General features: G+C 31.0%; 1 protein-coding gene and 1 long non-coding RNA gene across 2 annotated transcripts; both read right to left on the minus strand.

Moving 5' to 3' along the window:
• Positions 1 to 2,534: 2,534 nt before the first annotated feature.
• On the minus strand, positions 2,535 to 4,036 carry LOC107900663 (bifunctional pinoresinol-lariciresinol reductase 2). Its single transcript, XM_016826331.2, has 4 exons — positions 3,545 to 4,036; positions 3,218 to 3,458; positions 2,895 to 3,098; positions 2,535 to 2,820 (listed from the first exon to the last, which is right to left on the minus strand). Exons 1-4 carry the CDS (start codon positions 3,875 to 3,877, stop codon positions 2,657 to 2,659), a joined length of 942 nt encoding a protein of 313 aa, XP_016681820.1. The 5' UTR covers positions 3,878 to 4,036; the 3' UTR covers positions 2,535 to 2,656.
• Positions 4,037 to 5,425: 1,389 nt separating this feature from the next.
• LOC107900661 (uncharacterized) lies at positions 5,426 to 10,825 on the minus strand. The gene is made up of 3 exons (XR_001684993.2): positions 10,589 to 10,825; positions 8,656 to 8,737; positions 5,426 to 6,447 (listed from the first exon to the last, which is right to left on the minus strand). It is a non-coding gene; the product is annotated as an uncharacterized lncRNA (long non-coding RNA).
• Positions 10,826 to 12,540: the final 1,715 nt, after the last annotated feature.

Raw genomic sequence — 12,540 nt, forward strand, 5'->3', positions numbered from 1 at the left:
GGTTTTAGATCATTCCATAGCTTTTTATACTATTAATATTTTAACAACCCAACAGTCATATTTCATGCTCTATTCATGTAGACCAGGCATGCCAATTTTGACATAAATTGAATAATAATAATAATTTGTTTTATGTAAAAAAAAACTTTTAGCGTTAAATATCTAATATAGACAATTATAGAGATCGATAAAGATATCGAATCAATTAAAAAAAATTTTAAGCATTATAAGTACAAATATATTAATAATTCAATGGTTAAATTATTAAAATATTAATAGTATAAAAAGTTACGAAATGGTAACATAATATAATATAATATAATATAATATATGTATACAAAACTAGAAAATAGACCGAGTTGGCTCGGATCTTGAATGTTCAAGCTCAAGTTTAGCTTATATTTTATTTAGGCCTAATATTTTTACTTAAACTCTCCCAAATTTCAAGTGAACCTTAAAGCTTAGGCGAAAAAAGACCTATGTAAAGATATATTTATAAAAATTTGAAATGGTTAAGTTAAAATTTTAAAATTTATTCTCTAGAAAAACAAAGGTTTAGAATTCATGTGACTTAAGTTCAAAACCTATCATGATAGTATTATTTTATAACTTAAGTGTCTTGCTCGATATTTCTTAATGTCTTAGCTATTCACGAAACGTAAAAAGTAGATAAAAAAATTATATCTTTTCAGAAGAAAGCGAAGAATTTATTGAGAATCCTATAAGATTCATTTATTCTTTTCTTTTCTAATAGATTATTAAAACTTTATCTGAATTCCAACCTTACTAAAAGGCCTACTAAAAATCAGAAATTGTTGGGCTGATTATATCAACTTAGCAAGAAACGTAATCTAAATGAGATATTATGAAATTATTATATAAAACACGACATAAATTTACATATATTTCTCATGTTTTCATTTTTTTCGACTTTGTTTGAGGGCAAATTACACATAAAAACCCTATTTTTTTTAAAATTTATCGAAATAGGCCCGGTATTTTATTATTTATCGGAATGGGCCATTTTCCCCAAAATCGCGTTCACGTCAGCGCGATGTCAGGGGATGTGTCAGCAAATCGCTTCCACGTCAGCGCGATTACTTACGTGGCAACAAATCGCGTCCACGAAAGCGCGATTTGCTGACGTGGAAGCAATAATTCATGAACAGTTTATGTTTTTTAACTTGGAAAACTTTGAAAGGCCATAACTTTTGGCTCGGTTGTCCGATTGAGACGATTTTTTTTATTTCGAATAACTTTTCGAGATCTACGCGTTGACAAATAGCCGAAGGCAGTTTGCTCAGTTTTCATCGAAAAAGATCCTTTTTTGCCTCTAAATTTTGATTTTTTTGATTTAAAATTAAATTTTGAAACATTCAAATCATTATTTTCCTTATTTATTTGAAGTAAACACTGGATTTTTTTTACAGAATTGTTGTATTATTTTTCTGATTTGACACGTGTATGAAATAGGTCCGATAAATTATTAGAATGTAAGTAATATAATTAAGATAATAACAGTATTTTTATAATATGTCAATTAATTAGTTTAGCTTAGTTAGTTAAGATGCTTGCTCTTTTCCCTTAGTTACTTGGTTCAAATCTTGTTGGTAATAATTTTGAATCTTTTTTGTACTTGTTGCATTTATTTTTTTAATCAATTAACTCTTCAATATTACATTAATATATATTATTAGTACAATAGTATAGATGGATTGACAATTTGAGCTACAATATTATGAATATTAACTTCAATACATAATTTGAGCTACATATTACAGTAATACATTAATATGTATTATTAGGGGCAAAATACCAAAAAAGGGGCAAATTACACATAAAAGTCCTATTTTTTTAAAATTTATTGAAATGGGCCCGGTATTTTATTATTTACCGGAATGGGCCATTTTTCCCAAAATCGCGTCCACGTCAGCGCGATGTCAGGGGACGTGTCAGCAAATCGCGTCCACGTCAGCGCGTTTTGCTGATGTGTTAGAAAATCACGTCCTCGTAGGCGCGATTTGTGTCCACGTAAGCAAAGCGTGCTGACGTGGACGAAATTTGCTGACACGTCCCTTGACATCGCGCTGACGTGAACGCAATTTTGGGAAAAATGGCCCATTCCGGTAAATAATAAAATACCGAGCCCATTTCGGTAAATTTTAAAAAAATAGGGTTTTTTGGTATTTTGCCCTTAGTTTTCTTCTCTTTATATTGTATATATCAAAATTAAATGACCCAATTACCCTTCACATCTTTATTTATTTCTAAGCTTACTCGTCCACTAACAATTGAAGTTGAGAAATCTCATTGTTTGGGATAACTTTTATTATCGGTCTACAGATTATAGACAAGCTTACTGCACTCTTGGTTTGTTTTTCTTTTATATATATAGCTTACTGCATTTTTTCTTTTTTCTTTTTCTTTTTTTTTAAGTTACCTTTGGCAAACATAATGTATTAAAATGTTGATGGCCTATAAGCACAATCTGATTTAATTTAAGATAAAAAAATTAAATCATAAAAAAGGAGCCATGATAGCAATATTCCAGCTTAAATATCACTCCAAATTGGAATATTTTACACACACATATAAATACAGAAATTTATATCATTATTATTATGGATGAGAAATAAAGAAGGGGCAGGGTTATAGTTTATAAATAACGGGTCATATACTCCTCAACCGTTGTGTACTTGACTTCAGGGTAAAGCTTGGTGGCTTCTTCGGCTCCATCACCTATTTCAAAATTGGCAAGGCATCCCTCGTAACACACATGATAGTAATGTGTTAATCCAACTTGCTCTGCATAATCTTGTTCTGCATATTAAATTTCATTACTATATATTCACTATTAATTAATTAATTGTTTAAACAATACCCACAATAATCACCTTTCATAATTGCTAGAAACTCTTGCTCTGAAATGGAAGACTTAAGCAGCTCTTTCCCGATGAGTTTCTCCCATATTTGGACCACTTCCCTTTGAGATAGTATGTTTTGGGGTGGCCTTATATACACTGTTTTGTTTAGGGTTCGAGGGTCGTCTATTGTTTTGATGCTATACGTTGCTATATCATCTTCATCAACATAAATTGCTGCATATATGCCCAATGTGTTAAAAGAATTGTTTGTATGGTGAATTTCAGCCTTTAATTATAATATTCTCCAAACCGAGAAAGGAAGAAATTAGTTGTAAATGCATGGACTGGCTTACCCTTTTGATTGCCATCTCCAAGCAAACGAACTTGTTCCCTTGAAGGAAGGATAAAACCTGGTTGGCACAGCCCACCAAGGAAGTAACCAGCGAAGCAATTTGCAGAGATATATGTGAAAGGAATTCCGGCTTCTTCAGTTGCTCTTCTCACCACCATTTTGTCGTCAAATGTAACCCTTCCAGGTTCCATTGCATTCTCCATCCTTGCAGGATCAGTTCCAAATTCCGATGGCAGGAATCTCTGTCACATTCATTACATCAAATCCAAACGTCAGGAATCAATGTTCACATTCATTACATCAAAATTAGCTAATAATAGTATAATACCTTAACATTCCCAGCCTCCTTGATGGCATCAACAAGCTTGAGTTGAAGCAGTATTTGGTGGCTACGGATATGAACACCGGATATTGCACAAATAACCACGTCTACTAATTTCACCACTTTCACGAGGCTTTGGTGGTCGTTAAACGAACCAATCACAAGATGAGCCCCTTGCTGCTTAAACGATAGCAGCATTTGCACCTTCTCAATATCCACACCTATCTCCTCCCTGTGCAGCACGAAAGTTTCATGGCCTTGTGCTAAACTTGCCTTAACTAGCCTCTTCCCCAAGTAACCGGTTCCCCCAACGATGAGCACTTTGCTTTTCATTGCCATGATTATGATCTTTCTTCTCTCCTTTTTCTCACTAATTATTGATCTCTTGCATGACTCCTCTGATATCTGCTTTACGGTTTTTATACAATAGTGAAACTCTTTTGTTTTTGTTTCTTTTAAATTTCCTTTAACTTTGGGTTCTCACATTTATGCTTTTGCTTCAATCCATTCATGTCTTCGTTTTATTAATATACTCTAAATATATGAGGCTGTAGTTTGGCGTAGCAGGTAAGAGGTAACCTTTTCATTTTCGAATAAAATAGTTGAATCGACTGTTTTCAGCTGGTAAGCCGATGAGGACTATATCAGACTGGAAACTTTTAAGAAGATACGGCTCGCTTTTCTTCTAAATTAAGTTATCTCTTTGTGAGGGACTGAAAAAGAATAAGGAAAATTAGTATTTCTTATTTGCATTTGCCATGAAGGTTGAACTACATATGGAAGAACATTAATAAAGACCTACGTAATAAATCCAAGATTAGTTTAACTACAAAACACAATAATTCTTGGACGTTCTTATATGTCCTATCTGTGCTGAAATCAGCTGTAATGTTTTTCCTTCTACGTCAGCTACAAAGTCTATCAATATTTTCAGATATCTTTTTGTCATGTTTTGAAGAATTATTGCAGGTTAGGTGCCTATTAATGACAATGTTCCTTGTTTAAAATATGATGGTTTTTTTTTTTTATGTTTATGACCTTGTTCCATGTTGGGATATGAAATTTATTTTGATACCACATGATTTTTACCTCTTTATATTTTATAATATTAACCTATTGTCGAGAAAAAAAAAAGTTAAAATTTAAAATAAAAATGCATGGGTGAATGATGAAACATATTATTGGATTATTCGGTTGATTAGAGATCTATATATTTACATCATGTTTAGTTGAGGGAATGGAATAGAGTTGTAATGGAATAAAGATATAATCAACAATTCAGTTATTTGGTTGAATGGAATGGAATAGAGTTGTAATAATATTCTTGTGTTTAGTTAAATGAAATAGAAGTTGTAATAGCATAAGAAAAAAAACTTAAATGACCAGAACACACTTAGCAGAATTTTTGTAGATAGATGATTATTGTTATTAAAATTTAATAGAATTATTTAATATTTAATAATACATAATTTAATCATATTTTAATATAATTATTATTAAATAAAATTTAATAAAAACAATAATATATAATTTAATAATATTCTTAATATAATTTGGTTCATCTATAGCGGAAGATTGTACTTTTGACATTTTGCAGGGGGAATCTATGCAAATCAGTCCCCGAAAAATGCTACCTTCTCATTCCACACACATTTTGTCATATGGGTGATTCCAGCCATCAAATTTGACACAAATTCTTTTATCAAATCTACTACATCATCTCACTACATGTCTAATATGAAGGACAAAGCATAATCTCATGGAATCATAGTTACCAAAATTACAAAATATTGATCCAAAAACAATAATTATTCACATGTTTATATATATGAAAAATATCAAACATCTATACACCAAACAAACTTAGCAGTAACATTAAAACATCTATACACCAAATATCCAACTAGCATTAAGCAATGTCCAACCCTATATACATGTTTGTAATGATTTCATGATCATACTAAAACTTTTCAAAGTGAAATAGTAACAGAACTAGAAATGAAATGTCATATTTATTGTGACATTTAAACAAACATTGTCCAATCCCAAACTTCACTTGTAATCTCTTCTACAATGACATTTCAAATTACTATCCCCATATCCCTCTTCTGGGATTCAAAAAGCATTCTTCCACTCCTGGGTTGAATTAATTATATCCAGCTCCAACAATTGCTTAATGTTGGATTCATCTCCACATTGTTTTCCCCATCCCTTCATATTTTCACATCTAACATCTCCTCACCAGATCCTTTAAATCTTTGCCTTTTCTGTTCCTTTTCATGGTTATTTTCCACCAACTCCCTAACACAATTCAAAGAGAAGCTGTTTTGTTTGTTGCAAAACTCTCTTTGACATGGATGCTTGTAACACCCCCAACTCGTATCCCTTACCGGAACCGGGTTATTGAGCATTACTGGAGTTTACCGATCAAACAGACAAAAATTTCAAGCATTTCGTATCATATAATATTCATGTCAAAAACCAATCAAACACATTCAAATCATGTCAAAATAATCATCTTAGGTGTCAAACTAATGTACCCTAATTGGTACCAAATTTATATCATCAATATATATTATTAAAACATCATTCAAATTCAAATTATAAAAATGCCAAAATTCATCAATTTGGCCTATCTCATATATATACTTAAAACATTAACTTAAATTCACAAGCACATACCAAGCTTTTATTCCATTTACTATGCTATACTATGGCTTCAAACACAAGCACATGTTATATATATACTAAGCCAACATTATACTTATAACCTCATATACATTTCATCCACAAAATAACTAACATTTAAACACCCTAGGTACATACCGACACAAAAGATAAACATCACCACATTTGAGTTCGGGATCGTTGTTGGATGCTAAATCGCCGATCAAAATTAAGAAATTAACCTGCGCACGGAAAACAAAACCGTACACTGAGTAAAACTCAGTGGTATTTCTATAATCTGAATATTTAAAGACAAGATAATATAATATGCACATCTTAATTATAAGTACAATTGAATATTAAAAACCACATTTATTCATACAATGACATTAGTCATTCAGTATTCAATTCATAAATACATCATTTATACCATACTCAATTTTCATCATTTGCTATATAATAGCTTTTCACAATATAATACACATATCATTTAAACAACAACATTGTTCATTCTATATCCAATTCATGAATACATAATTCATGTGTCTCAATCCATATTTCAATTCATTATCCCATTTTCATTTCACATGCAATATCATCTGATATCAACCATAGTTCCATTTCAATTAATTACCCCTATTAACACGACTCGGACTCGGATAGATACACGGATCCAACCAACACACCAATTTGGCACCCAGTACTTCATCGGATAATTCGAAGTAGTAAATTGACACTCAGTATTTCATTGAATAAATCCGAAGTAGTAAATTGACACCCAGTGTCTCATCGTTAAACCAAAGTAAATTGGCACCCAGTGCTTCATCGACTCGAAGTCGAAGAAATCCCTAAACTCTTCTAATCCTATCGCATGCCATCTATATTCGACTCAGCCTGATACATTTAATAGGGTTTCAATTCACTTTCCATATAAAACAAATATCCAAATTTCACATTAGCACATTTACTCATATATATATTCATTTCAATTCAAATAATCAATACATTCATAATATATCACTTCAATTCATTCAATCAACTTTAATTCAATTCAATATCAAAGTATCAAATACTCACCTCAACACTTATCGTATGCATTAAATTGAATTATAACAAATTAACAACTAAGTTCGGATTATAGAAATACAAACTAGAAATTCTGAGCTATTCCCCGTCGACTTTATCTTTCCCCTTTTTAGTCGAGGATTTCAGTACGACGTTAGCTTCGACATTAAAATAATTAAAATTTATCAATACAACACAATTCAATTCCATATTGCATATTTCAATTTTTTTCATAATATTTGCCTAATTTTCAATTTAGTCCCTAAACCGAGACTAACTTTATTTCTTTACAATTAATCCTATATTTTCATACAAATTTCAATTTAAACTAAATTTAACTCACTATTTTCACTTAAATTCCTAAATTTCAATATTTTCACAATTTAATTCCTATTACTCAAAATTTACAATTTATTCTACAATTTAATCTTTTCTCATTTCTAACTTTTAAATCTATCAATTTAATTCCTAATACTAAAATTATTCAACATCGACAACACTTAAAAACTCAATAATTTTTAAAATTTCGATATGAGTCGGATAGTATTTAACACTGAAATTCCAAAAACATAAAAATTACAAGAAAAAGGGACTAATTTGACTAACCAATTAAACTTGGAAACTTTAAAACCCTAAAACCCTTCGTCTCCTTCTTTCTCCCTTTTCTTTCTTTCTTTTTTCCTTTCTTTTTCCTTCTGCTTCGTTTTGGTTTTCTATTTCTATTTCTTTGTTTTTTCTTTTATTTATTTGTTTTATTATTATAATATAATATATATACTTAAATATTAAGCAACATATTATAATATATATTTTAACTTAAAATTTTATAATAATTTCACCCTTGTGTCGCCTCATTTATAAACCATGGCAAAATTGCTTCTTTATTACTTTTAATTTTTTCTTTAATCTATAATTCAACTTTCACCCTTCATGCAATTTAGTCGTTATACCTAATTACTCTTAATTCATGCAAATTCACCTAACCAAAACCTAATTAACTACACAACTAACTTCTTAAATATTTTTAATAAATATTTTTAATAAATATTTATGAGTCTGATTTACGGTAATAAAGTCTCAGAAATGCATTTTTCGACACCTGTGACTATCGGGTCGTTACAATGATAACCAGGAAGAAGTAGACCAGTGAGGCACTTTAAGTTGTTTGAATCCTACACACCTCAATTTTTCTGGTCTGTCTTGAAGAAGTAAATTCAAAAGCCAAGCTGACAATATTGAGTCCTCCTTTATTAGCTTAGACCAGAACAACCTTTTGTTGGAAACTTATTGTCTTGTTGTTTTTTAACTTCAGGGAAATTAGTAATGAATTCTAATCAGAAGGGAAAGTAATTGTGAAAGCTTATATCAACTTTAAATATACTAACAATTATCGAGCGGGCAACTGCTTGTTGAAGTAGATACTTGTTCTTCCACGCATCTCCATTCAAACTCTGTATCTGCAACAGCCTGTTTAGTTATGTGAGTTTCAACTAGAATCTTGCACCATTAAAAAGATTAAAAAGAAGAATTGATTCTTTTTACATACATTAGATGGATAAAAATAAGAAACATTATTAGCTTGTGCATAGCAACGAGCCATCAAGATTGCCTTTGCCAAATCAACTTTAAATTGGCATGAATAATTAACAAATAATCAACAACTTAAGGCCAATTTTGTATAATAAACATACACAGACACTGCTTATGCAACTATTAGATGCTATACTTGGTAATGTTTGATACAATACGATTGTATGACACAAACATAACACAGAAAGAACAACTAAAAAAGCAATACAAAATACGACATTGACACGAAGGCTAAATATATTGAGAGAAAAACTACACAAGTTATTAATCCCTCCAGACTGCAAAGGATAAAGTCTTAAGCCTATTATGAAGCCATAACCAAGTTGGTCACTGAAAGAAAGAATAATTTAATAACAGAAGTCATATACATTTGGAGGTGCAGAAAGCACAACAAACTAAAAACGATAGCAGAATTAAAACCCTAATTATTAAAGTGGTTCTTTTGTTGGTGTACTTGGATCATGTAGATATTTTCTTGGTGTGGGCTGATTTTTTAAGCAAATGATATCAGTTCTCTGATAATGTGGGATGTGTGATTCCACTATATGAAATTGGCAAAGAAACATAGAAAAGGTTAATATCACTTCATAAAGGCATGCTATAAATGCAATGTTTGTTTTGAAAGTTGAAGTAAATAATTAAATGAATGGAAAGAGCAAATGATTATAAAGTTAAAATAGATCTTATTATATAAATAAAAATGAAAGATCTTATTAAAAGGACATCCAAAATGAGAAATGTCATTCTAGCAACCAGACAATCCTTACAAAGCCAAAATCCCTCCACTCTTCCAACACATGAATCTGTATCATTTTCATTTTAACATAAATAACCATTATCACAAGTCCCTCAGATCCAACCTATGATAAACTGTATGAGAAAAATTGGTTCTTCTAATCCATGAATCTCTTTTGCCATCTTTTGTCTCTCTTTATATCTAAAAATGACCTTACCCCCTTTATCTTCCTCCTTAAAAAAGCTAAAATAATATGATGCTAAACAATATAAAATTAGCTTCAAATTTTAGTTTCATTGAAATCAAGAAACCAATCAAAGCTGTAAACAACCATCAAGAAGGAAAATTTGGCTGGCCTTAATCTATTATCCATCAAAAGAGAAAAAGATAATTAACCACTTGAAATGAAACCCAACATCATCCCCACACTTGAAGAACAAAAAACAAAAAAACAAAACAAGAAAAACCTTTTGTGAATGCCTAAAAAATCCCACACAAGCAACCAAATAAATAAGTAATTCATAAAAAAGAGGATACTATTACTAGCCAATTAGTAAACTTTCTAATTAAAGAAAAGGGAAAACTTTGCATAAGAAATTTAAACTTACAGATTGTTTTGTGCAGAAATTGCATAAAATGTAAAGGAAAAAAAACAAGAAATTTAAATATACAGATTTTTTTCCTCTTTTTGTTTTCTATCTTCTTTGTTGTTATAAAAGCAAAGAAAGACATTTTGCGGGTAAAAACTAAAAAAGAACAAAGGAAAAACAAAACCAAAAAATAGTAAAAGAAAGTTAAAATTTCAATTGAGAAAGAAATTTCAGAAATCCAGATCAAATGCAAACATCAAAGATTGATAATTTTCAGTTTTCAAGTTTTTAAATAGCTTTAAAAAAAACAACTCAAAAATTCAAAACAAACTCGAGTATCAAATACTCATATTGTTTAGTTTTCAAGAAGCTTGAATCTCACCCAAGAAAATTGATGCTTACTTGGAGACAAATTCGATGTTCTGAGCTTTCTTTCTCTCAATTTGATAGGAAGATGAAAAGTGAACATTGGGAAGAAAATGGTGAAAGAATAACCTCCCAGGTTTTTGTCAATTATAAGCTTTTAAATTTGTTATTTTTTGAAGGGTACACTGGGAACAAATTTTTTTTAAGTGATTCCTTATATCTACTGAATAACCATTACAAGGGCTGAGTGCTGAATACCCATTCAGTGTTTTTAACGAATGGAGCAGGAATAACCATTCAGCATTTTTAACAATTATGTGGGATGATTTGAACCAAACAATGGAATGGTGGTCCCCTCAGAATTTGGACATAACTGCATAGCAATTCCATTGAAGCAAACATGGTGTTACTATTGAAAGAGTAGTGAGTTTTGTGAAATAAGGTCAAAATTAATTTCCAGCATCATATATATGGAGATTATGTTTGTTGTTCCAACTATAAGAACAATTTATATGTATGAAAAAAATATAATGATAAATTTAGAACCTTCCACAAAATCATTTAATGGGGTTTGAATTATGCACGTAGCCATTATAGTTGGAGGTGTCACTCTGTCTAGAAACCCATCATTCATTTAATTTCAATGCACAAAATGTATCAAAAAAGTAAAGCAAAGGACGCCCATACTTCATTTAACTTCAATGCACAGAATGTGGATCAGAAAAGTAAAGCAAATAAGGATTGAATTGTATCATAACGAGTTTGATTTTTTTTTAAATTATAGAGTTTTTCTCATTTGGAATCTATTTGAACTTTAGAATAGCCAAAATCAATATGATTATCATATGCTAAAAGAATTTTTTTTTGGAACAAACATACTGAAAGCATGATTGTCAGAAGATGTTTGGATTGACCAATTGAACTAAGAATTGATAGCTCAACATGTTCAATCAATACCATAAAACTTTTTGATACAAGATTTCAACAAAGGAAGAGATGATTGTGGAGATAGGATGGCTAGTTTTCTTGTAATAGGCAGAGTGTCGAAATAAGAGGCGGAAAGGAGGAAATAAGAAGAACTAAAAGAAGACTAAAGGAAACTACTTAGGTTATACTTGTGGAAGAATGAGAGATACTTTATATCTTGTGCTCTAGAATATATATAGGGGTATCTCCTTGTCATATTGTGTCATGTAATCAAAAATATGGAGGGTAGGCCACAAAGTCATTACAGGTCAGTTCGCGATATGTGATACTGCATGGTCCTGCTTTAACATTTTCCTTGCTAAGGCTATAAGAGGTTGTTGTGTCTCAGTGGTCCTCATGAAGGGTATATAGCTAGCTGTCTTTGAGGTATCTCAAATAGGATTTGCAAAGGTCACTTAGTGACAGTTTTGGACAGAGGACCACTACAAAGGGTGCCAAGTGGAGGGTTACTCTCACAAGTCGTTCCTAGCAGAGGGTCATTTATAGGCCGCCTTTTGTTCTACCATGTGTCCTTGTCAAGAGGTAGGTTCGAGACCTTCCAAATAACTATACCAATAAAGGGTCACCTATGTAAGATGGATGACGGATGGAGTGGCGGATGAAGAGTTGTCTGGTTTGTACATGTTGAGAATACTTCAAGGAAAGGACTGAAGGTTCTGGAATGCTTTCATTAATGATAAAGTGTTATATCTATGATTTCAGAAACAAAGACAATGGTTGGGTAGACTTTGTGTCCTTTCGTGGTACACATGTCCTATTAGGAATAACCGTGAATCATTAGGGCTTTTGGGTTTTCAAACACACTATTCTATAGAGGACTCTTTGAATAGTCCCTTTCTTAAACTGTTGCAAGTTATTTGCTTCAAAATCTTCTAAGTATTTTCAATTTTTCAATTTCTTTACATTCCTAGAATTTCCCAAGTGTTCATTTTCTTCAAATTTTCTCTTCTTTTCTACTACCTTCCTTCATTATTCTTTCTTTGTCTTCATCTGTTCAAGCT

This window comes from Gossypium hirsutum, chromosome D08, assembly GCF_007990345.1.
Source record: "Gossypium hirsutum isolate 1008001.06 chromosome D08, Gossypium_hirsutum_v2.1, whole genome shotgun sequence".
NCBI classification, from domain to species: Eukaryota; Viridiplantae; Streptophyta; class Magnoliopsida; order Malvales; family Malvaceae; genus Gossypium; species Gossypium hirsutum.

Coding starts and splice junctions, on each gene's coding strand:
- LOC107900663 (XM_016826331.2), bottom strand. CDS start 3,877: ATGGCAATGAAAAGCAAAGTGCTCATCGTTGGGGGAACCGGTTACTTG. Junction 3,459..3,544: donor AGGAGGCTGGGAATGTTAAG/GTATTATACTAT, acceptor TGAATGTGACAG/AGATTCCTGCCATCGGAATT. Junction 2,821..2,894: donor GTTTCTAGCAATTATGAAAG/GTGATTATTGTG, acceptor TTTAATATGCAG/AACAAGATTATGCAGAGCAA.